Consider the following 27522-nt stretch of genomic DNA (forward strand, 5'->3'; position numbering starts at 1 on the left):
AATGTTATAACATATTTATTTCAGATCAAAGACCTGGAAACAGAGGTATATAGGCTTCTGAAGCAAAATGGAAGTCAAGTTAACAATAATAACAACATATTTGAAACCAGAACAAGTCTTGCAGAAGTCTCAAGAGAATCTCCAGTGGAAAACCTGGACTCAAAGCAAATACCATGCACGGATGATTTAAATGAAGGTTTGTTGAAAGCAGCCAAAAGCTCTTGGAACTGTAAATAACGGGATTTCATTAAAATGTCTTGCATCTGTGGGGCTCTATGTTGTATATACATTGCTGTACTGCCTGCCGTTTTGATAAAATATGTTCTGTATCTTCATAAAAAACTACAGTGATGCTAATAACATGCAGGTTGGATGATGGGTAATGTTCTTCACATCATTAGCTTGGTGAAACATCAAAGAGTGCTTAATGAGGAGTGGTTCTTTTTTAGAATTAATTGCAGCTGCAATAAGGTTCAAGAGTTAGATCATCTCAACGGATTAGGTCACAACCATAGTGTGGAGTCTCTTCTTACTACCCACATGTGTTTGTGTTCTAAGGATATCAACTATTGAGCATATGGAAACTGAAGAACAAATCAAGACAGTTGACAACTAGGTGCCCACAAATGGAAGGAAAATAATGGTTAAAATATAAGTATACAGTAAAGAACTCATCTTCATATGTGTCATGTGGCATTTTATTCACATTGTAGGAGCAAGAGTGAAATAAATAATTCTCTGGCTCTTTTCTTCATCCCGACTGTTATTACTCTTTGAAGGTTCAATGATCTCTGTAGACAGACAGCACAAATAGTAATATTTACAGTGTGAATGATACCCCTCAATCTCTGTCAATTTTAAGTGTAAATCACCTAGGTACAGCATGCAATCAGACCAGCTTCACCAATCCTGAATGTCTAGCTGAATCAAATTCATTTGTATCTCATTAAAGGAGGGATGAATCTGCTTGGTTAGTTTATTTCTTCTCAAACCTACACTTTTTTTCATTTGTGATTCAGAAATTTGATTATTTCTGTGAACAACCATTTTCCAGTCTTGAAAATGCAGATGCTAGGCATCTTTATTTATTTGGGAATTTTTTTATAGTTTGAACAAGTAGCAGGTGGGTGACAGAGCGCTTTATGTGAGGACACCTACAGTACATTAACAGTGAACCAGACGCAGATGGGTGACAGAGCCTTTTACATATAAACACTTACAATACATAAGCACCTAGGTTCATTATATAAAATTAAAGTGAAGTCAGTTTTTAGGATAAAGGTTACAACAAAGACAGTTCGTGTAATACATTTACTGCCAACAAGCAGGCCAGAAACTGTGGTTTTAGGGCGTTCAGATATATAGTGGTCCTCATTGTCAGGTGGTTATCACGTATGGTCCTGGGGAGCTGCCTCCAGTCCTGACCGGGCTCATCTGCTGCCTGTGACATCTGAAAAAAAAAATTCCAGGTGTGATCGAGAAGAGTCATGTTTCTCATCTGTGCAGTTCCAGGCCGGCTCATTGTCACATACTAATCCGAGGATTTAATCTTCTTACCGGACGATTGAGGTGTTGTGATGGTTTGAAAAAAATTCTGACAGACATGTTTTCTACCGTCATGGCAGTCATCATTAATGGACAGTTGGATAATATACAGTTGTAGCAAGTTTTTGCTAGTCTCCCATGTCCAGAACATGCCTACCTCCCAGGATCTAGTCTCCAGCACTGGAATCACTATTGCTATGGCCTATATAGAGATCCATCTTGAACCATGGTCATCACCAGCCCAGGTGACATCATCTCACCCTTTTGTACATTGGCCCTGTGTTGTAATCTCAGGGGATGTTGCTTTTCCAGAAGAGGGGGTATTTGTTGTATTGTCAGATGCAATGTGAATGAGTGGCAGGAGCAAAAATGAGCCCCACCCAAGGCTCCTGAAGACTCCTTCTTCCAAAGATGTGCAGACCCCCATTGTAAGTGAGACACTTTGATGAAAATGGAAATTCTTGTGTTAGGGAAATTGCTATTGTATGCCTTAATTTAGGACGACCCAAGATGAGCTGTTGGTCATCATGTTTTCTTTTAGGGCCCTTTTGGGCACCATTCTTGTTTGCTAGACAACATGAAATTACCAAAAGCAGTGTTAATGTGGAACCACGATGTACAACGACATATCCCTCATTGAAGGCCTTCCTAAGTAGTCAAGCAGTCAAGCAGTCAATGCTTTAGTAAATTGCTCAAAATTTGTTACGGTCTGTAGTTTGGGTGCTTCCACTTGGAAAGACTGCCATAGAAACGTTTCCCAGAAAGAAGTGTCAAGGAAATCTACAGGAAATGGGGTGGAAAATGCCATATGGAAGGAAGTAACAATGTTGTGTTTCCTTTGGTGAACCTTCTAACCATGCAGTGTATGTGCATGTAGACTTAAAAGGCCTAATGCTCCTTATCTGCCGCCATATTTTTACATTTGCATGTTCAAAACCCTCATTGGTTTAAGGCACAGCAGCAATGGTCAAAACAAATGACTTTGAAATGACCCTGATCAAGCACTTTCAACCCTTGTCTATATTGTTTCACTTTCACCTAGACATGATGACATATTAGATACAAGGCACTCTGTCCTTTAATTGTGCATTCATGTCAGAAACACGGATAGAGTGCAAGATTACAGGAAAACATGCACCCTCCCCAATGCAGGCAAAGACTTTGTCAGTTTGCCCTTGAGTTGGAATGTACACATTAGCGAAAGATAGAGCTGCAGTTCAAAACCATTGCTCCCTCTTTCACTGCAGCATATTAGTAAAAAGGGTGGCTACGCTGAGCATTCGCACATCCCAACTCAATACAGATTGGGGGTAACATTAATCCACACAAAGAATAAATGAGTTCAAAGTACCGTGAAGAAGAGTCCCTGGAGTGGTGCTCACATGCCACCTATGGTGCGAAATACCATTCTGTAAGACAGTCTGGGCAACTTACGAGGAAGATCCAAAGCACACACTATAAAATGTTTCAATAAATTACTTTATAATTGAATACACGTAGTTACAGGATCGAGTTGCTCTAATTCATCTGTTTATTCGTCACAAACTTCTGTGCATGGCATGAAAAGGTTTCTCCATAGAAGTAGCCTTCACGTGTTTTATCCGCAGGACTTTTTCAAGGCTAAAGATTTTACAGTTCCAAATATGAAAAAGGTTAAAACAGCACATCTGATATTCTTTGTTAGTCCTTCAAATCACGGGCCCAGGTAATCCAAAAGTAAGCCAAGTAAGTAGTAACTTTGTTTGCACTCTGCCCGTCGCTAACCCCTTTCCATCACTCATCTTTGAAAAAACCTCAGCTCCTCCCCTTTGGGGAGCCGTAGCCCACACCATGAACCTTGCAGTGCGAGTGTGAGGAGGGAACCCAATGATGAAGCATGTCACCCTTAGGTGAGTGAGGGTTCTTGTCCTTAAAGGATTTCTTTTTCGGCAGCTCCATCACATACACATACCAGTGAGTATACAGGACACAACTTAGATACATGTGATCTGTCTGTCATGTCCCATCAGATAACCAGACGTACACATTGTGAATTATTTTTTTTTATCCATAAGCCTTTATCAGGTCTTCAGATCTTGCAGAATAAACCGCGGCAAGCGACAAACTCAGTCAATCTAGAATTTTATTGTTTCTCACTAATACTGACAAAATACAATTCAATTTTACAATCAGTGATCATTGGGGGGAAAAATACCTAGATCCAGACCATTTTTCTAATTCGAAAGTACAACAAAAATAATGCAAATTGTCCACGATGACAGGCCCTCACTACATATGCATTGCTTTGGTACCTCAAGTTACCGAGGACAAAATTATGGTTCAAGTGCCAAAGAGGACACAGTTCAAACTGCTGACTGTTCCTGCATTACCAATCAATAAATATTCGTTGACCTACACAGAGTAATTACTGTCACGATGAAGAGTTGGGCTAGAGTAACGAAGATTACCGGTAAGTAATCTGAAGCTTTGTACCATTACATTAATGGAAAATATTTTTGTTCTGTCCGAGTAAGGTGCTTTCCATTATTTCACTTTCGGGGAAATAGTAAACAAGGAGCCAATATATTTTGGTTGGGATCCTGTTGAAAAAACATTTTATTAGCATTTGCATTTTTGAATTGATCGTCTGTACATGTAATGCCAATATTGACTTGACTTGGTGGTACGTTCCATTGTGGGAAAAGTGATAACAATGTGAGTTTATCTGTGACCAGGTATCTGATGTTCTGACTTATGCTGCCATAATTGTGCCAACATTTTCAGTAACACACATTCCCTGTGCCTTCATGAACTGGAAAACATCCATCTTTTGTTCTTCCCTTCTTTTTCCCTCCTGTCTTATCTCATTTGCTTCTTTGCTGATACTTATGTTTAGATTCTGCAAATGTGTCCTCTCAAAACATATGTGAACCTTTATCCCAGCAAATGTATAATTCTGTAAAAGGTGCAGGTCATAAGGTGCCAACTGTTAGGACTGTTTACAAGCCAGTAGGAATATGATGTTATGCCATGCCCTCACAACTTCGATATCATTGGAACTCTCAACACTTCTTCATATTTTGACTTAAAATGGCTATACAACAGTATTATTTGAAGATTTAGGATTTTTTTGTTCTGGAGAAGCATGCATTGAGGAGGCCTGAGAGACCCTTCGACTAGTCGATATCATGCACTAAAAACTTTAACTGGAGAGTTCAGATAAACACCATCTTAATAGAGCCCTATAGCCCGCAGATGAGGGCTATACCAGTTGAAAGCCTTGCAGCTAAGGCCTATTACAAGGAAGAGTACTTTTAACCATCGGCATGGCCCTAGACAGAAGGGCTATTAGAATATTCCACCCACTAAGGGGAGAATGTTCTGAATCAAAATGGAAGAAAGAAAAAGGCACTTATTGGAATGTTTGAGTAGAAGAATTATAGCAAGCATTATTAGCCCTTAATCACTCCACTGTTTTCAGTGGAGCTACCAGCATATCAATGTTCTAATTATTGTTTCATTTGCAAGAATAGCCATAAGTTGAAGATGTTCACTGACGTAAATATCACATTATCAAGATCTTAATGTGAATCTGATCAAGGCCTTCATGTGCATCAGTGTGTTTTTCTTTACTGTTTATAATAGCAATAATAACCTCAGGGTAATTTCCTGTTTAACAATGCAGTGTATGGGTTGGAAACTGGGGATATCAACACTTCTACCAGGGCATTAACTCTGCCGAAGCACCCTGTATGTTGGTCATTAACATTTTAAAGGCATGTATTTGTATCTATCTTTTAAACTTTTATTGCTGGGCGGTTCTGGCGTTGTATTCTTTAAGCACTTGTACACCAAATAGTGTCAGTGCCTACCTGGATGATTGTAACCTTTGATCTGTGTAGTAAAAAACAAAAACTCAAATGTGTGTTTTTTATTTGTATTGTCATTGTCAAATATATGAACCTTGCGCAAGGTTTTGTCAGTCAATCATGTTTTCCTAGCACAACATGGTGAACATCTTTGCATGCAGAACTCAAGCCATTGTTCCCAATCATAAAATCTCATTCAAGCAAATACGTGGAAATCCCACGCTTTGCATGTTTTCACACTCAGAAATAAACGTAACATACTTCCCATAGAATCAATATGAAGTATAAAAACGTTATCAACACACATATTCCATAGCACGAGATTATACATTAGTGCACAAAACCACTTAAAATGTAATAACATTGCAAATGTATTAGAACAAACATAAGAATTCCATGGTGACATTGAATATTTAAGACTTAGTTTTGTATGTAAGATTAGCTTTGGGGGTAGACTAAAAAATTTTCAGGCAAAACTAAATCCATATTGCCCATTTCAGATTTTGGTCAACATGTAGGAATTTATTTTAGGGTAAAGAAAATCATTTTGAGAAAAAAAGAAATTATAATTTGTAAATACACTCATAATTAAAGTAAACTTTGTTTCATAATGTTCTTTTTGTTTGCTAGTGATTTTTACATGTGCTATAATGTTTGATTACACACATGTTTGCTTCTCATTGATTTCAACATCGTTGTATCTAATCTATGGGATAAAGATTGACTAAGGCACTCAAATGTTTGTAAATTCACACACCAGGATTAAAAATGAGTCCTACAATGTTTCCCTTGCTGTGGTTAAGTGTTTTCACAAAGACATAGCAACCCACTACTATGATCATGCTTTCAAATTGTCTAGTCTAAAAGATGTGTGTTTCAGGTTTGGTTCCTCTTTTTAAAGTGAAACAAAAGTTGCAGTTTTGCAGGCAACATCTCAAGATTTTGATTAGTTAGTTTAAATCATGCCCCACTACACTGTCAAGAAGGCACCTTCCCACTCCTTGGGAAGACTGGCCGTTATTCTCTCTTCTTCATGGACAAACTTTGACTTGGTGATGAGACAAGGTTACTAGTTTAAAAAAATGTCAATCCTATTGAAATAATATCCCAGTCAAATAATTTTTTCTTATAGGAAAGAAAAATGCAGCTTCATGATTTTGTGTTAATTACTGGTCCTAAAGCTCATGTATTGACTACAATACCACTGTTTTGCCATTGTGGCATACCCAGCAGTTAATTCCTCTTGCAGATAAAAAAAAGAAAAAAGGAAGTAGTTGCGCCGTGGGGGTGTTTTTTTCCAATGTGGAATTGTACTATGTGTACAGTTCCCCATTAGAGAAATAGAAATGTGTAAGAAGAACGTCCAATGGGAATGCCAGGCCTACTTCTGACAATATTAATGGATTGCAAAAAGTAGTAATCTGTACACTTTCAAACGAGTACCTATTACAAGGCAGATGTACATGTTATTTTTGTGAATCTGTGCATTAGCTTTCAACTTTCGAAATCAGGTAGGTATAGTGATCTGAATAACAATGGTGGCAATGCCAGTGGACCTGAGTCAGAAAATTAATACATTGGTGTTAGTTTGTGAAAAAATCAGGGATATTTCAGGGATAATGGTAGCACAGACAAGACTATTCTAGCCAGTTAAATCAGAAGTATGGGTCATGTGTAGTAACATACTTGTCAAAAAGAAACTGTCACAAATTGCACACTGACTTTTTGCCAACTGTCTTTGATTTTGCAAACCAACCTATTTACCAGTAGTTCAGTTCTTAGAATAAAAAATCACTTGGTGTCAAAGAACGACCTGCCTAGTTAATAGTCTTTAGGCAGGTCACAATTTGCAGCCACATGTGATCAACTTCAATGACAGGGATTGTGACTTGCAATCAGACCACCATCCTTGTCTTGCATTTAAAATGAAAACTATTTTTTAAGCAGCCTGATTTTTTAAGGAAAGAGGGCTGCTTTTATTTTAAACAAAAAATGCATTTTGAAAACCTTCAGTGAGAGTTGCCAGTAACCCCTTGGATCACTGCCTTCTCGCTCCAAAGTTACAACTCCCAAACTGGATGAGCCCCAAAGAGGAAGAAGATGATCAAGGAAGAGAGTTCAGAAACAAGCATACAACTTGGATAAATACTATTTTAAGGGGAGAATGCAGGAAAGAATAGAATCAAATCTCTGTCCTTGAGGGGTTAGGTGAAGAAAATGAAGCACCATAAAGAATTGGATAGTTAACAAACATTTGGAGTCAATGGAACAGAAGGGTACATAGATCTGGGACAGGGACAAGCTAGACAGAAGAATAAATAATGGAATCAGAAATTGTAGGGTAAATTGTCAGAGTAGAGCTCTAAGGTCACAACCTTATGGAAGAAAATCACAACGAGAAAAAGATGTAGGTGACTAAACATTTCAAGACAGGGAGTAGGTGCGTAAAGAAAGATTGGAAGTAACCCAAGAAGTTACGGACCCAAGTTCTCACAGCAAACATAAGGAGGTGAAGAGAGTCGAATGTAGACTCATGTTGGACACTCAGCTATCCAGAATGAGAAAAAGGTTTTCCTTACGTCACTAACAGGTGTTAAGGAATTAGTGTCAGAGTGAAGAATTGTTTCATTATAGTGATCAGATGTATGCTAGGCTGGAGAGTAGTGAGGAGAGTATCACGATAAAAAAAGAATGAAAGTTGGCCAGAAACTACATAATCCAAGAGTATGGAAGCAGAGAAATTGGACCAACATTAGAGAAATAGAATGGGTCATATGAAGATTATATAGGGTGAAGTAAGAATATTGTTTTACATCAACCAATATATTTGAATAAGATTGGAATTGTTAAGTGACAAGCAACTGATATTATGTATTTTAATTTGTTTGATCAAATTAGTATGATTATGTTTCCCTCATTAGGTGCACTCCATGGATCCACCGACTTTGAGTACTGTTTTTCCATAGCAGGACTCTGGAACCCTGTGTAAAAGGAATGTAAACAATCAGAAAGGTTGTTTTTGTATGTCCGTGCCCTCGTAGGTGTGAGCATCTGCCTCTTGTGTGTTTATTATCTTCATTATTTCACAAGGCACATGACATTCTATTAGCGGTTTCTCTCTCTGATATGCTTGGCAGAATATTTCTGTTTCCTACCATTTACATATGTCAGTTCTGATAACAAGTTTCGTAGAAGACTGTTTCCTTCTATGTCAAAGCTGTGTTAAACTTTGCATATATCCACATAATCAATGTGTACTTGAAATCAAAGTAAATTCTTCTGAAACTGACTTCCTTTCTTCAGGTAATCATCATCAAGTTCCTTGTTTGCACTATCACATACTAACCATGGTCTCAGTGACAGTTCCTGTATTCATTAATTTTAAAACATTTATTGCCAGGACCCTTATCAGGAGGCCATTGCAGCCTACACCACCCATTGTCCCTGCTACTGCTACCAATGATGGTACCAAACTAGCTACTAACCATCACGCTCCTACAAGTGTGACAATTCAGACTATTCCAGGACCCCAAAGCTATAAGATTAGCATGGGCTGCAGGTATTAGTCATGTTTATCTTATATGAAATTAGTAAACAACTGTTGTTGTGCTCACTCTAAATCAGATAAACAGGCCGCTATGTGGCAGACTGTCATAAGTGCCGGTGCCGCCAATTAAGTGCCGGTGCTGAGCACCGGAAACCAGTAGCTCAAATTAAGCACTGCGTTATTCTCACATTCTCCGGTAAATCCATTAAAGCCTAGCTAAATAAGACTGCCAGACATGAACCAGCTTACAGTGAAGAATGTCAGTTTTAAGGTGGATTGAAATAAATAAAATTTGGTTTAATGTTCACTTAAAAATTATGTTCACTTAAAAATTATTGCCCCTCTGGGTTCTGCTGTAGCCCAGCTCTCAGGATTCAGATCCTTTTTAAAAAATAACATCAAGATTCACTTTTGGGAGAGCAGGGAAATGGTGGATGGTTCTGATATTAATTATTGCTAACTTTGACCTAACAACGGAGGCCAATAGCTTTCAAGTTTAGGCTCCTACTGATTTAATGAGAGTTTGATACTAGATTCTTATTCCTTACCACTATAGGAAAGGTGCCCTTGCTGTTATCCTAAAGGTTGCTATTGTTTAGCTGAGCAGCCACCATACTTAGATCTTTCTAAGCTTCATGACGGGAATGTAGACCTCTATACCACCAGTTTTACCAATGAGCTTGATTTGAATCACAGTCTGATTCCATGAGGCTTTATAAAAGTTTGCCCAATAAAGGATGTGAGATTGCTGAGCATCTCTTCAAAATAAAGGTTATCATGGTGATTTTCATATGTCATTCATGCCTATATTTTATAAGCATAATCACTCAATTTTTAGGAATCTCGGTTTGCTTTCTGGCCGAACATCATTTTTCACAAGACCATGGTAGCTGATCTCGGAGTTTAGGAGATACTAATGTATTCTTCAAACAACTGCTAAATGACAAGTAATGTGCACTCAATACATGGTCTTTCTCAATGGGAGATAAGGATTTCTAGGCATATTGGTATCAAGGGCTGCATAAATACCTTGCATTTGGATTCATGAATACCATTTAATAACATACAGAGAAATTACTCAGCTGACCGATTAAGTCAGATGCACTATTCGCTGTAATACATCATAAGTGGGTGAGGTACAGTAATTTGTGAGACGTTTTAATTGTGACGGATCAGTCTCACATTACGAGTTGACTGCGCTCAAAAGGAAAGAGAGTCCTAATGGCTGTTAGTACTGGTGTCATCTTTGAATCTGCTCTTAAATAGAATTTCTCAGTCATTCTTTCCACTGTTTGCTGACAAAATCACCAATCACTACAAGTGCAAAATTTGCATTCTATGCATCTTCGATGGCTCAGCTACACATACTTTATGAACGGTGGGATTCCAAAGGTTTTAGAGTGCAGTGGGGTGAGCTTGAGGCCCTCCTCAAAAGTGTTGAATTTTCAATGTATACATTTTGGTATTATTTACAGAGAATTGGGAAAATGTGGGGCAAATTCAAGAGTTATTGTATAAATGGTCTCTAAATTATTAATTTCTGCTATTTTCAGTCGAAGGCGTAACTGATTATATACAGTTTTAGTATTTATTTAATAATTCTTTATTCCTGAATTATTTTTCTATCATATTGTATTTATAATTGAAAGATGCAAAATAAGCCTACATCCACTGTGAACACTCAGAATACTTTTGCTTTCCAATGTATTTTATATACTAACTTGTACTCCACTGACAGCTTTTATTCTATGCACCAGCAACTGAGCTGTTGGCTCCCATAATCTTGTTTATCCCATTCTGTTGATTTTACGTGACATAAATATTCCATTTATTCTGTAGGCCATCTGTTTTACTCTAACATCACATCCTTGTAATGATTGAGTAATCACTTATTCTAATTGCTTGGACTAGTCAGTTTCAGATTCCTTTCCAGATCACTTTTCCTTCCTTCCCCCAAAACTTCTCAGATGAAGCCCGCAGAGGCCAACCTGTAAAACTAAAAATGTAAATTAACTAACCATGATTGTAGAACCTTTATCCTGTAACATTTCAACGATTCCACTCTTAACCAGCCCAGAAACAATCCTTTCATTAATTTAGGATAAACTGAAGTAATCTCTTGACACTTTTATGTCACTGAAACCCACAAATTATGTATTTAAATTGTGCATGGGCTAAGGTCTTTAACACAATGTATCCCCATTAAAGAGCCAACCTGCCCTTAAACCTGTTTTTTAAGGCTGACAAATCTCGCTATCTCATCCATCTTCTTCAGCGCTGGTAGGAAGTGAGACAAGGAGATAAACAGTGCTAGACAGCAAGAACCATGACAGTCATCCAATGCACAAAAGTGAATTACCTCTAGAAGTTGTCTCTACATCCATCTCAGCCAATTGCCACGCTCAAATACTGACCAAACTTTAGTGCCTTTTTAGGTAAAATACCTGAAATTCCAAAAGCTCGAGCAACATTGATAAGCCCTTAAGAGCAAGACACCAACTCATACTTAGCACTGACTCTACAACCTTAAAAAGACAGTCTTCTAAAATCCTCTTCTATCTCTTGCCACCAAGTTTCTCAGAGGCTGCCACACTTACATTTGCTGGCATTAATTCCTTACACCTCAACTTGGAAAGCAAGCTATCTATTCAGAAACAGGTAAATGCAGTCTTGCCCGTCTGCTTCCACACCTTAGGCATCTGTATGATTTTCAGGTGGTTCCCAATCAACACCAGAAGGACCGTTCACTCAGAACCTTGTCAGCAGCAGTCTGGACTACATAAATCACTCTCTGCGTAGGTATCACTGCACGCATCTTGAACAGACTACTGACAATACAAAACTCAGCGGCAAGACTCATTCTTGACTTCCCTACACAGACTCACATCACCCCGCACCTCAAGAAGCTACACTGGCTCCCAATCTAGAAGAGATGCCAGTTTAAGATGCTAACCCATGCATAAAATCCCTGCACAAGGAAGGGCCAGCATACATCACCAAACGAATCAACCAACTAACTAGACACCTGCGACTGCCTCCCTCTTCCTCGCAGACACCCCCCAGATCTGCTGATCCAACAGCAGAGTACGCTCCTTTTCTCACCTGGCGGACAAAGCCCGGAACAACCTTCTGCTGCACCTTAGGAATGCCACATCACTCTGGGAATTCAGGAATGGGCTCAATACCTGGCTGTTTGAGTGAACAGAGCACCATGAAACAGCTAGCAACTCCAAAGCCTTGAGAACCACATGGGTGATTTGAAGCACTTTATAAATCCTGATTGATTGATTGATTGACTCATCCCTAGCTCTATCTACAGCAGGCTCATTTCTGCCATAGTGTCACTTTCATATGAGGGGCCCTCCTCAACCATTCTGATCCTAGCAAGATCGGATCCTTTTCCACCCAACATTCCATCACCAACACACTTGACCGTATAGTAGTCAATCAACTAATATGCCATCTCTATTCTAACACCGTACTAGATCATTTTCATGCTGTTTACATCCCTGTATGAAGAGCACATTTAGTAAGCACTTTAGCCCATGACTTTATTACAGACACGGTTTATACTAAATTTATCCTGACTCTCTTTTTTATGCTGACCACAAATCCTCACTGATCCAATTTTATTGCTGACTGGGCTCACATAGCTGTTTTACGTCCTTCCTACAAATACACATGCAAGCTGTCCTCTTCCCTTTATTTCATCTGGTGCCACTATCCTTTTTTGTGTACCACAGAAATCCACTCTTTCTCTTATCCTGCTCAATTTCTTGCATGTGTCATTTGTTTCAACTTTCAACATACAGGCAGATTAAATACAAATCATGTAGGGGCTGGATAAAGTTTGTCATGCTTCATGCACCAGACTGAGACCCTATCTGTTTGTGATCAATGACTGAAATTATTTGACCCCAAAGTACCCCCTTCAAACTAGGACTAAAATGTTCAGTAACTTCTCTGATATTTGAAGCAATGACGTCTGTCCTTCCCCTATGGGCAGTGTCTTACTTCCAGCTTCCCAGTACATGGACTCAACTTTCTTATTTATTACAACTTTTCAGCAGATGCACAAATCAATTATTTTACAAGAGGCATTTTTTTTATCTTAAAGACTCCTTATAGAAGGTTCCATTTTCTCACTTTTCATCACATGTCTAAAATTTCAAACATCACATTCTTAAACTTCCTAGACTTTTAAAACAACATTTACTTGAGCTTCTATGCTGGCATTGTCCAGCATGTATGTGACTCTAGAATGCAAATGTAACTACCATCACACCAACACCTCATCTCTCCTGAGTTGATATCCCTATTCAACAATGTGTAAATGTAAAAGCCCACTTCATTGTCTACCTCACACTAAACACAAGGTTCACTTTTCCTATGACGCAAATGTAATTACCATTGAGCTTCATGCTCAGTTCAGGCATCTGCATTCTTCATTTAGGCAGTTATGCTACAAGTGCACATAATCACTGATGGCTCACAGTAATTCTATACCCTACCAGGTTTTCTTCTTGTAAGTATCCCAGGAAAACTACAGTGACATATTAGTGAAGTTACGTAAGCACCCATAACATAGTTCTGAGCAATCCAGTCTTGACTTTTGAGTATTTATTCACTGCTCTTGTACATTTAATGGACAAAGCAACAATATTGAACTGTTGGAATCTATGCTGATGTATGTTCTGAGGCAAGGAGAATGGTATGGACAGAAAGATATGGAGGAAAGTAGGTAGGTGAGGTGGGGGCTATCAAAGTGACTTTTCACAACACAAAGTTTGTACAGATCTGAAGGCTAAAGCAAACAAGAGCATGTTTAACTTGCAGCGGAACTGCTGGAGATCTTGTCCTTATCTGATTGCCTGTTTGGGAGAGTTCTAAATAGATTTCTCAAGTATGGAAACATTCCCTCTACATGAGCAATGGTTGATGAATTATAGCACAACTAGAGACTAGAGACCAGAGGTTAAGTAAGCTAGGTCTCTGTTTAAGGATTATCTGGTCATACTCTATCATAGATGGGTAAGCCTCTTATTTTCAGATATGTGATATGGATCAGTAGCTTCATAAAGGCTTGATATCATCGGTGGGCTGAAGATTTACGTTGTTTGAGCTTGTTTTATTTAGTATGAACAGAAGCGTTTGTGGTGGTACTCCACTCCAAGAAATAGCGCCCCTAATGACTGTAGTATTGTAAGATGTAAGGTCTAAAACTAAATTAAGGTTGTTGTTGCAGGATGTTATTGCGTAGTTCTCTGTTATCAGTGTGGACAATTTGTCCTTAAATTGTGCAGATTGTTAATGGACAGAATTAAAAAGAGTTGGAGGTATAAATGGTATTCAGAAAAGAAATTGAAATGGAAAGCTGAATTGTCAGCGGTTAAATCCCAGGCCTGAGTCATGTCTCCGCTGAGAGCTTATCAGTTCTTTAGTGCCATGGTATAGTTCTATATAATATAAATTGTCCAGCATCTCAACAAGCAACAATTTGAAGATGACTATATAATTAATAATAGTTTGATACCATACTGCTACACATTGACACTTTTTTTGCCTAGTATCCACTAAAATTAAATTACGTTTTTTTATATGAATCATGCTACCGCAGTGGCGCTTCGACATCAGCCAACCCTGATTGGTGTTCATAAATATGAATGTTGGTTTCTATAACAATAATTTAAAAAAAGTTCATATTACCTATGCATGAAATGCATAGCAAGCACCAGGTATGTTCAATAGTGGAACAGTAGAACAAATCCACGCCATACTTTCTGGGTCTCCAGAGACTACTTACATGATCAACATTTAGATTAATTATATTTAAGTTTATCTAATATGAAATCAGATGCGTATCTGGTTGTATTAAAACAATATTGGGTACTCTTGTTTGAAATAATTACAAAGAACCGTACTCTGAGAAGAAAAAACCTCTTTTGCCACTTTTCTATCCTGATCATGGAGAGACTAAGCCTAAAATTCAATATTGTCTCTTGATTTAGCTTAAGGATTCTTAGCATACCCTTTGGGTGTAGGTTAATCAAATAAGTGGGAGAGTTCCAGAGCCGCAGCACTAAAGTAAAGTCATGAACTTTAAAGAAGTATCTGATGAATTGTGAGTTTACAGTAGTAGTCATGATTGCATGCAGAGGCTCAGAAATTAAACTTCAGAGTGCTTGCTAAAACAGGAAAATTGCAAGATCAAATAAGAATAAAAACAACAAATGTACAATTACAGTTTGTGATATATTGCGTTTGCTAACCATCACTCTGTGAAATTATTTCTCTGTTCCTCATTTGTAGTCTGGACCGGTAGAAAAATTATTATTCTGAAATTATGAGTGGCTGTGTTTGCATGCTCATTATTTGTTTAAAGATCAGATGCAAAACTTAAAATGACTCTTCTTTGGAATAATGTCTTTATGTTTATGTGGTATTTGTGCACATAATGTTAGGAGTGCTGTCTAGAAGGGTTCCAAAATCTTTATTTGCAGTATTGAGATAAAACATGTCTAAATGTGGGATTGCTTATTAAAAGAGATGCTGAATCTTGGACTGGTGTACCGCATTTGTTTTTTTTTTGTTTTTCACATTCCTTTTTCAAAGAGTTCCGGGGTTCTGCTACTGGACACTAGTATTTTAAGACTGTGACTCCATGGAAAGCGCTTTTCAAGTGGAGAAATACAATTTTTGGGTAAGCAATCAGTTTTTTCACTCATGGAACATGGGTTTTGACTCTCATATCTGCCATCGGTTCCATTAGTGCATCAATTGACTACAATATCACAAATAGTGATTGTTTTTGCTCAGTCATGACATATTGCATATATGAACTAGTCATTAGTATTTCCTTTCACATTTTGTGTTGTTTTCACTTTTAGTTCGTATACATTGATGTGACCAAAGCTCAAGGAATCTTTATCAAATAGAGTAAAAACAATGGCTTTGCATGGATTGATTGTGATGTTTCAGAGGGAATGAATAAATAAATGAAGTTTCTTACCCACAGTTAAATACAACATGATATAGATGGGAACATCTTGAAATCAGAATTTACATAGGTGTCAGAAAATGAATATCCCTCAGAGTGGCTACTCCTTAGCACCTTCATGGTCTATTCTAATGGTCTTTGCAGAGAAGAGTAATGTGGACTGCTGCAGTTAATAAATAATTGTTTATTATATCATCTTTCTTCTGTGTTTTCTCTAATGAATAATTTTATTATGGGAACTTCTACAAAGATGAATTCTGGAGCCTAATTTCATTACTTGATCCAGAAATGTGAAAGTGTGCTAGGAGTATGAAGAAATATTTGGTTCTGAGCATGGCTAGCTCTCTAATGGATATTGTTGTCATGTTGTAACAAGTTTAGTTCTTTGCTGCCGGTGGTTCTTCTTACTGTTAGTTTCAAATGCACTGAAGCATATAACATATAATAAATTTTGAATGTAAATAAATATTGTAAATGTGGTATACAAAAGACAACCAAGAAATTAATATTTTTTTAAAAACACTGAATTTTCCCGTAACCCGGATTGTACCCTATATATCTTAAAGAGCATTATCTCAAGAAGTGTGTTTAAGAGTAATGCTCTGAAATAACTTCATACATGTCCAAGAGAATACATTTTTAGCATGAAATTGTTAACAGCTAAACAAACATAAATGTGGTTTCTTACTTGTAAGATGAATGTCAAGCTTTGTTTACTAACTTCCTCCATATTAGCAAAGGGAAGACTTTTTGTTCTAACATTCATATGACATTTCTCGTTTTGACACTGGAATACTTTATATCTTTCTTGGCTGTGTTCTGTCACCTGTTGAGGTACTTATTGTGGTATGTTGGCCTTTTGATAAGGCGTGCTGTAAATATATTCAAATATGTAACAAGTGAGGTAACTAGTAAACATCCATGACAGTTTTCTCACTGTGATCATTACAAAATTTCACTTATCAGTGATGTTAGTTGTTTAAATGTTGAATTGTTTCACAAGTACCTTCCATATTTCAGAATTGAATTATTGCATGATCCATTTTTATTTTGACATGTAATATTACATAATGTATTATTGAATAATTTTACACCTGATTCATCAGACCCTAGGAAACAGGGCCATCTTTTATTTTTAAATTACTACTTGTATTACATTTTGAATTGCTTTGGAATTATTCAGCAGCATCTTTCCTGAAATGAGCCAGCTCCCTTGATAGAAAATGATGAGTGGTTGAGAATTATAGATGTTGTTGCAATCCGGGACATTTGAGCTGTGAACCCATTTGCACTCAATACAATATTTACTTCCAGGGGTCAGTAAAGAAGATTAAGGGCCAACCCAAAGAGGACTTAATTATGTGTACTAACGCTGACAATATGACAATTTGGCAATCTATAGTGCTGGATAATAATTTTTAATATTAATTTAGCCTTGAACCCCTTGAACCTTTGAGTTGGGTTAAGTGATGCTGCTAATATTCAAAGACTTCAGAGATATTCTGTTGAAAAAACGCAGATTGACTTCGGAAGTTCCTATAAACTTACCCACAGAATGATAAAACTCTATCTAGTGTGACTCACAAAATGATATTCCTTATGAGAGTCCAAATTACCCACTTTTGACGTGCTTTCTACCATTTAGAATGCTCCAGATAAGCTATGTAATATCCCTGAGCCACATAGTGACAAATGGAGAATACCTATAGATGATCAGAATGAGGGATAGACCTATGCTTGCACTGGTTTTGGGGTAAGTGGGAAATATTCTATCATCTACTATGCTTTTATATACTAGATCAGTAAATGATTGCCTTTTTACTGATTTAGAAGGCTTTTCCAATTTCAGTGCCTTGAGGGCTGGGAATGAATCGGAAGTGGCATTCCCCTTCATGGTCTACACCACACATCCAACAAATGAATACAATTAATTTCAGGGCCAGTGACTTACTTGGGCTATATCAAAATAAGATGAGAAATAGATCGTCAGAGAACAAATGGGTAAAGGGTACCAGGATACCTTCCCAGGTGAGTTATGTGCATAAAATACACGTAAAATAACAAAAAGTTCTATGTTGATTGAGTGACTTGTTCTCCAAAGATGCCACAGGGAAGATAATTGTTTATATGAAAAGAGGCTGAAAGTGATTACTGTGGACATTCAATGTGGCACTATTAAAGAGGGGGGATGTGTGTCCCTCGATTTGGTAAGGTGGGTGAATGAAATATGATAATAGAGTTTTGGAATTCAAAGAAAACAAGCTACTAACAATATTCCAGGGATCATATAGTTGTTGTGAAATAAAATAGCCATTTGGTAGCTGGACTATTGCAGCAAGACTAAAAATAGCCAACATCTTCCAGGAGCAAACACCCAAAAGGTGATGAGAGGTATTTTTACAAATAGTCTAAACCATTGGCAATCTCCCTGAGAAGCATTCCTACCCTCCATTTGTCATCCACTATGTCACTCTAGACAGAGGTCTGTTTTATGCAAATGGTTTTGTCGTTGTTAGTCTTTATCAGTGATGATTAACTTGATTCCTGTGGCACATTGAACAAATGGCCCTTCTCTGGGCTTACCCATGGCCATTTCGGGCATTACATGAAATTCACAAATAGTTACTTGTTTAGAGTGGCACAATAGGTGAAAAACAATGGATTGGAATGTTACAGAGAACAATTTACAGTGGTTTCTAAGCATTCGTTTCATCACCTTTTGTGTGTTTATTTTAATGCACTAGCAGAGTTAGCAGCCTGGGGGGTCATTGCAGTGGTGAGTGAAAAAATAGTGCCATTAGTTAAGACTGTCTTCAGTCCTGGAGGATCGACTTTAGATAATATTCTGACTCTGGCCCTGATGGTCAATACGGCACTGAACTGCAGTCTACAGCTGCAGGCATCATTTGCAAACTATGCAGTGGATTTTGACAAGGTCAACCAAGTAAAACTGTGCCTGATGCTTGTGAAATGTGGAAAAAATTCAGTCTGAAAGGGAACTAAATGTTACACCATGAAACCTTGGCATTCATGTGTTGGGTGACAGAAAAAGTATTTGAATAAATTATTCACTAACCAGGGCTTTAATCAGAGGGGGTTCCAGCATAATTTCTATAGGTCTGGTCTAAATCATACAATGATACAATGTGTGATATCCATGCTTTTCCTCCAAAGCTTGGGGTAACCACATTAGAAATTTCTGATGGATACTTGTAATTGCAGATCCTTCCTCTTTTGAATATATTCCCAGGCACTAGACTGAATCTGGAAGAATTTAACTGCATTGCTCCCATGCTCATAGATTCCACTGTGGAAGTAATGAACGAGCTGCATAAGCTGCATCCCTGTATGTCAGTTTTAGGTTCTTGAATTCCACATCTTTGCACACAGATCCGGAGTTTGTTCCCAACTTTTTCCTCATCAGTGGATGAGAATTTATTATTATCCAGTGTACAAGGGAACTATGGCCCTTGCTAAAACTAGAGGGTTTAGGCTATGCAGGGACTGTCGCAAACAAATGTCTGTGATAGATCCCTATGAGGTGTGCCTCTGGTATTTGGGTTTGGGGCATGACTCCCATGACCTGTGAAGAGTGTGCCCTTATGAACCTGAATGCGATCTGTCAGCTTGAAGCAAAGCTGTATGTCGCGTAACACTGCAGGAAGTCACAGAAGTCATGCTCTCACTCTCTGTCGAGGGTGCTGACCGGTTCCCACTCTCAAACCACAGTTAAAAAGAAAATGCACTAGTTAGATGAACAACCTTGGGTACTGATAATTTTCTTTTGAATGATCCATGCAGAAGATAAAAATGTAGCAACACTAATGTAAATCATTTCTTTAGTGACAGATTTCATAATTCTTAATGCATGTCGCTATTAGGAAGCGGCGTTCCAAGGGCGTCCCTTCCTAATAGCGATTCGCTACCATATGTAAGAATGTTTTGCAACCGCAATTGCTTTTAGGAAAACAGGCTGCATTTAATAAAAGAAACTGCTATATTTAAAAGCAGTCCCAGACATGGAGGTCTGCTGAGCCCCGCAGGCCACCATACCTGGGAGGGCCAGCCATTCCCAATGGGGTCGCAAATTGCGAGTGCCTCATGAATATTGATGAGGCATGCAATTTGCGACCCCATTGGGAAGTGCAATCAGTGTCTCTGACACTGTTGTGCATAACAATTTGCGACTCACAAATTGCGACTCGCAATTGAACGCAATTTGCGAGTTGCAAAATGCTCTGGTCGTACATCTGACCCTAAGTCATTTATGTATAAAGAGAAGAGAGTGGGGGCCAGTACACAGGACTGGCGCACTCCCTTTTAAAGCTATTAGAGAGTTCGCCCTTTCTACCACACCTAATCCAAGTATAATTGGATTTGTGTAACCTTTTCAGAATTTATAATATACCATGTGGCACCTCCATATGCCCAAAATGGCCAATAACTTGTGTCAAGGAATAGAATCAAAAGTCGATTTCAGGTCCACAAAAACCACATACAGATGGCACTTCCCCATTAGCACTGTCTTCCAATATAAGATGCAGAAGCAGAATATTTGAGTCATTGTGCTTCATTTCTGCTGGAAATCAGATTGGGGGTCAGATAGAATGTTATTCTCTGTAACCCAATCTGAAAGTTTCACCAGGATTTGTCTGCAGAAGAGTTTGTGTAACCAATCTACAAGAGTAATAGGCCTATAATTTCGGGGATCTTCACAACCACTGTTTTTAGGTCTCGCCTACCGTTGCAGCACGAATGCGCTGCCATCGCTTTGTGAGGCATGCAGTATATACTGTAGTGTGGAAGCTTCGTGGAAGCTCCGCCCACTCTCTGCCCATTGGCTTTTGTCTTAAATGCTGCCTTCCGATTGGTTTAAGGCTTGTTAGTCCCTCCTCATTCATCATTTGTATCCTTCCACGGCTATTGGCCCCTTTACTCCTGACACTATTTTCTTTTAGGTCTCGCCTAGCGTTGCAGTGCGAATGCGCTGCCATCGCTTTGCAAGACAGTATATACTGTAGTGTGGTAGCTTCTTGGAAGCTCTGCCCACTCTCTGCCCATAAGCCTGTGACTTCTCACCCTCCCCCGCCCCCCCACTCCCATCTGGCTCGTATACACTTGGCTTTTCTCCGGCTAGCTCTACCTGCTAATTAATATATTGGCTACCGCACCTCTAACAAAGAGAGATGAATGGATACATGAGAGTGAGCCCGGTAGATGGTAGAGAAATAGACTGGTGCAGACAAACAGACAAAGTCAGTCTCCATGGCCTCACGTCAGAATCATCACTTTCAATAACCTGGAAATCTGCCGGCAACTCCCGCATGCACCAACCTCATCCCCCTCACCTATTCTTAGCAGGAGCGGCAGATTCTGAGCTGTGCCCTGCTGGTGCAGAGGAGCACGGCAGAGTCTGTAGAAGCGCTAGGATCCCTAGCCTCTCCGGGCGGTCACCTAAGCCTTCTGGGTGCCTTTACACTCAGGATAAATGAATACATTTTGTTCTGTGCTTTAGTCACCCCTCTGTGAGCACTGTCTGGTAGATGAAGCTCTGTGTTAATAAACACATTCAGAGAGGTGGTTCTGTACAAACAAACAACAGCCACAATACCGTACATTTTGAACGTGTAGTTAAATACCTGCTCATCGAGTACCTCATTGGCTGATCATTCCATGGCACTACCAAAATTACATTTGGACACATTTGCTCAACTGTAAGACACTCCCTTCTACGGGTCATTTAACAACTCGGGGCTTTGGGGTTAGGTAACCTACTTTGGATGCTGTGTAAAAGAGTAAATACAAAAATTAATGCAATGAAACTAAGCAACTAGCACTGTCTACAACACTGTGAAAACTGACACGCATTCTGGCCTTTTGTTTAGTTAATGTCGATTTTCTCATAGATGCGAGTAAAGTACTCTTAATATCTTAATGAAATCTGCACACTTTTAACTAATAGCACAGGGTGACCTTTGATAACTAGGCAATGAATACATTTTCATGTACCCCCGAAGCCCCCCTGCCCCCAGCCCCCAGCCCCCTTGGCAGACTTCTTTGCCTCCCAGTGTTTGGGGGATAATTAAGACTCAGGAGAGTGAGTCAAATAGTCTAGAAAATGAAGGAGAAGCCGGGATTCGGATTCACATGCTCCGATCCCGATTGCGTTGGTTAGTCTGTAAGCACTACTTTTATTAATGAGTTTCGCATTAGTAAAGCACCACGGTGTGCATGTGTGGCAACACTTCACCCATGAGGTACGTGCCAAGCAATTTTTGACACAATCCACAATTTGCCTTTTTCAATATATTTATTACGAAGGGATTTTGCACACTACATACATTCACTCCAAAAATAAAACGTGTAGGTAAAACACATTGCCATTCACAATGTCAATAGCTCTAACTTACAAATGCGAGACCTATTTGCATTGCAAATGCTTGTTAAGTGTTGGAACTATCTAGGCATAGTGACAGTAATTCGGGAGGGGCCCACCCCTAAAATGTATTTTGTAAGTAAATTTAAATAGGGGCTTCATATAGTGGGTTCTGCAGAAAACAAATTGCACAGTATACAATCAGGACCCGGGGCTTTCCACGGGACAATAGCAGTCAGTGTCTCAAGGGACTCTTGGAGTGTTATTTTAAGTGCACATGTCAGTTACTTAGGATTAAGCAGAAACAACGTGGCTACATTATCAGGAATAGTGCTGGTCTCAGAATATAACTCTTCAAAATGCTCGACCCAGGTTTGGGGCTGGAGAAATAAATCAACATAGTTTACATCAGCTTTACTAGCATGGGTGACAATATTCCAAAAGGGCTTGTAGTCCTCTTCTCTCACTGCTGTTAGATCTAGCTTATTGGAGATCGTTCTTATACTTCATCTGGACTAGCACAATTTGCTCCTGATTATTTATTTTAATAAACTGAATTAAAGCTGATTTACAAGTCTACAGTGCCTTTGTACCAAGGGGGTTTGGTCTTCTTTTGTGTGGCCCTGTTGTGTTCCCTAAAAAATAATTCACCTAATTTATCAAATAAATTGTCATGCTGTTTAACAAAACAAATTACAACATCCCCATCTAGCTCAATACTAGACATCAGCTCAAATGATTCTACGACTCTGTTGTAGAATTGACCAACAGTATTAGATTTACCTGAGACGAATGACCATTTTAGGGACTGTTTGTGATTTGTAAGGCATAATTACTTCTCTTACCCTGAATACTGGAGGTTACTTTTTGATAGCATAGAACATTCCACTGTTAATTCAAGTGCATTATGATCACTATCGCATCTTGGAAGGATCTTCATGTCCACAATCTTTGGCCGTAGTTGGAGAGAAAGCAATATATATTCAATTCTGCTGTATTGATTATAGCTATTGAAAGTATGGATACCAGCTAAATCATAGGGGAATCTGCCATTACATGCTCTGAGGAAAAGACTCAGAGTAAGTCCCAGAAGTTGGATAGCTAAAACAGACCCCCTTCTCAATGGTGCAAAATCTAATTGAGGTATACCCCAAGCTCTTCCTCTTCAGTAATGCTCTAAACAGAGTTATGAAATGGTTCAAGGGTGACATTAAAGTCACCAGCAACTATGACATGTCCCTAGGCATTAAACAATCAATACATTCCTCAAGGCTAGTGAGAGTACATGACTCTAGTTTGTGTACACTGGGCCTATTATACACATTAAAAATATATAGAGAAGCTTATCATCAACATCAGAAATCGGCAGCCCACATATATCAGGATAATTTAGAGATAGCCTTTTGATACTACGATTGAGAGTGTTTTTTACCCATACTATGAGACTACCAGCAGGACGTCCCATCCCCTGGGTGATTGTTTCACAGCAGAAATTTGTAAACCACGACTTAAAAATTGGATCCAATTACCAAGTCTCTAGACACACAAATATCAAAAGAGTCAACAAAAGTGCCCCATGTGCAAGTTCCAGGAGAGAACTTTCCACTTGTTAACCGAAATGGTGGGAGACCAATAAATACATTGTTCATAAGCATCCTCCTTAGATAAATCTCTATTGTTTACAGCCTGGGGGAGGGTTTCCATAAGCTTCGGAAGGGTGGTGGTAACAGCATGGAGTGAGATCACCCTAGGAGGATTATACTTTAATTTAAAATTAGTGGGCACCATACAAGCGGACCGAACTTCCCGGGCAACTAGTTCATCCACCAACATCTGAGATATTAGTGGAATTTCAACATAATCAGAATTGCCACCTGATGCCTCATGACGGGTCACTCTCACAATATCTCACAGGACTAAATAAAAATATTTTTGCACTTTAAGTATCAACTGGATCACTTTGCTAGTCAATGAGTCACTGCCTTCTTTAGCCTCACGTGAGAGTTGGGTCACATTGTGCATATAAAAACAACCCCATCTGTGCCATTGCCACAGGGACGGGTAGCACTAGTAGGTGGATTTTTAGAAATAGGCAATGAGTCGGGGCTTTTGGCTAGTAGGATGGTCATAAGGGGGAAATAGTTGGGTGGCTAAATTAATTGGTCCTGAATAGAGATAACTATCCCTCTTTACTGGCAAAGAATATCCTTTGCGCAGAGCAGTCTGGTGAGGCATAGGTCCAGGCACAGGTGCCCCCACTTTGGGCTCAGGATCAGTCCTAATTAGAGAAAAGGGAAAAGTTGGTTCATAACCCCGAGAGGCTAGATGGTCATTTCAGTGCCACACCTGGCTTAGATCCACGGCTTGGTGGATCTTCAGACCTCTTTGATGGAAATGTTTTTTGACAGATCTCGCCTGTGTGGCGAGAAAGTCAACTCAGTGTTGCAAAGCTTCAAGGAATGCCAGGCCACAGCGCGTTCCCTAGGCCTTTCTACCCATTCGAGACACACCTCGACAATTTCACCCCTTTGAGGCTACTCCAGAGGGTTGGCATTCCGGCAACGCCAAAACCCAACATGCACCCCAAACCTTTTGGGTGCAAAGTTCAAGCAAATATTATCAAGTCCATGAGGGACAGTGAACTTCCCAGTCACCTGCCCCTTCTACATCTGCCTTCATGTCACTTTTGCTTGCCCTTAGTGGCCCATGATCACCCTGTGGGAAGCAGGATCTGACATTTCTTCTAAGGCTGTCAAAATATAACATTTGACAGATGTGTCCTTCAGATGATTCAGTGAGGCTATGCATTGCCATTCCTTTTTGATCCACTGCACTGCATCTTTCACCCACATCAGAATATCTTTCAGAGGAGCACCTGCCCATCTTGCTCCAAGAAGCATAGGCTAATTTGTCCAAAGAAGCTATCGAGAGGGTCATGGCTACGGATATATGGAGTGGCTGCTACTACCGCTATTTTCTTGTGCCGAAGAATGACAAAGGTCTTTGTCCTCATTTGGAGCTCCACCATCTGAATCCCTTCTTGTGGAATAACAAAATCAACATGCTCATGCTGACCTGGTTTTGTTTGCACTGGATGATGGCTTAGGCTTGCAGGATACTTATGTACATGTACCTGTCATGCCAACTCACAGATGCTGCTTGCAGTTCAAGGAGAACCAGAAGCATTTTCAATTTGCTGTACTCCCCTGTAGCCTCACCAGTGACCCTCAGGTGTTCTCAAAAGTGGTGTTGGAGGTTGAAACCCACTTTGGGAGGTTGAGGATTCCAGTTTTCCCCTGACTCGATGACTGGCTGTTGAAAGTAGGTTCACCACAGTCAATTGTTGACATCCTCCAGACAACAGCAAACCTCCTGACATCTCCAGGGTTCACTATCAACATGTCAACGTCACACCTGACTCCTTTTCAGAGGCTCCATTCCATTGGAGCGATCCTGGATACAGTGCAGGTTCTGGACACAATGAGCCCAGGACTCTAAGGTTATGATCTCAATGTTTCAGCCTCAGTCCTGGGTTTCGGAAAGAGTGGCTCTGAGGCTTCTGGCCCTCTAGAAATTCTGATCACAGCTCTTTGAGTGCCATAGGTGGCATAGGTGTGATCTGCTGTGGAACCTAGTGTCTCAGTGGGCCCAGCATCAGGGGAACCTGTCTGATTCCGTCCAGGTGCTGGAGTAGACTGCAATTGATAACACCACCTACAGGTGGTACTGAAACAAACATATGGGGTGAGGTCTTGGGTACTGTGACAACAGGCACTTCATCTCTAAAATTGGCTGAAATATCAGGGTTGTTCCATGGTCATAAACCACGTGGTCGGATCTTTGAATACCACGGTAGACGAGCTCAGCCGGGGGCTTCAGGCAGATGACAGATGGTGAGATCCCTGGCTAAATGTTTTGGCTAACGCCAAGAGTGTGTAGTGTCAAAACCTTTGCACACTGGAGTTCCAAAAAGGCTCTCTCTCGGAGACATGTTCCAGATAGAGTGGAGCATAGAACTCCTATGCACCTTTCTGTCTCTCCTGCCCCAAGTTTTGAAGAAGTTCTGAAATGACCAGACTCAAGTCATCCTAGTGGCTCCGGATTGGACAGGGATAGTGTGGTACCCATGACCTCTGGGCATGGTCCTCTGTTCTTCAATCTGGCTACCCATTTGGAGGATCTCCTGTCACAGCAACAGAGTAGGGTACTGCACCTGAACCTATGCCATCTGAACCACCATTTGTTGAGACTGAGCGTTTGACCAACCTCCCAAAGTTGTGGATGTCAACCTTGCTTCCCGGCATGTTTCCACAAACAAGGCCTTTTTACTCTGGAAGCTGAGACGAGTTTGGAGCCTGGAGTGGCATCCGCAGTATGGGCTGTTACAGGCCACACTGTTAGTTGTCTTGTTCATTTTTTCTCAGGCCCAGCAAGGACTAGCAGTGGGCACTGTTAATGGGTATTTGTCAGCCCTTTCACCCTTCTTATGTTTGCAGGACCAGCCGTCCTTGTTAAAATCGTCTGTTGTGATGAGGTTTCTATAAGGTTTGACTCGTATGTTTCCTCCAAAACCCTTTGTGATGCCATAGTGGGATTTCAATTTGGACTCTCTTTACTCATGTACACACCCACTCCCATCAAACTGATGCATAGACGTCCACTACATCTCCGGATCTGGACGACTGTGTTCTTGGTCATGGTAGCCTTGGTTCATCACGTGACTGAAATCCAGGCTCTCTTGGTGCAGCTGCCTTACATCACATATTTCCTAGATAAGGTGGATTTGAGGTCCAGGGCCGCCTGTTTGCCAAAAGTCATAACTGCTTTCCACACTGTGTAATCCAGTACTCTCACAACATTCTTTGCTCCACCTCACCCTTTGAAAGAGAAACTTGTTTGGCAGGACTCCAAAATAAATGTAAGCTTTTACATAGATTGCACCAAAGACTATTGGGTGGAGCTATATGCACTTTAGCTGGAGTGCGGGGTTCCCTTGTGGGTGGTCATATGGCTGCATTTTAGGGCCTGAAGTGTGTTAAATACATACTATATAGTTATTTTGAATAAAAATGTTTTATTTTAAATAACTTCGTAACAATTAATAAGCATTTATTAATAATGAGTGCTTTGGTTTATAGTTATTGATAAATTACTGTGGTGACTTTTTGAAAAAGCCAATAGGTTTGCTTTATATATGTTAATTTGCTTA

At 39.6% G+C, this 27522-nt stretch overlaps 1 protein-coding gene across 7 annotated transcripts in view; it reads left to right on the forward strand.

The window, feature by feature from the left end:
• PPP1R9A (protein phosphatase 1 regulatory subunit 9A) overlaps positions 1-27522 on the forward strand; it is a 772375-nt gene that overhangs the window by 615947 nt on the left and 128906 nt on the right. For all 7 annotated transcript variants that reach the window (XM_085630850.1, XM_085630851.1, XM_085630855.1 and 4 more), the window contains one exon: positions 25-196. In XM_085630850.1, the coding sequence (XP_085486976.1) occupies positions 25-196 (172 nt within the window). The remainder of the gene's footprint in view (positions 1-24; positions 197-27522) is intronic.

The sequence above is a fragment of the Triturus cristatus genome, chromosome 10 (genome assembly GCF_964204655.1).
Source record: "Triturus cristatus chromosome 10, aTriCri1.1, whole genome shotgun sequence".
NCBI classification, from domain to species: domain Eukaryota; kingdom Metazoa; phylum Chordata; class Amphibia; order Caudata; family Salamandridae; genus Triturus; species Triturus cristatus.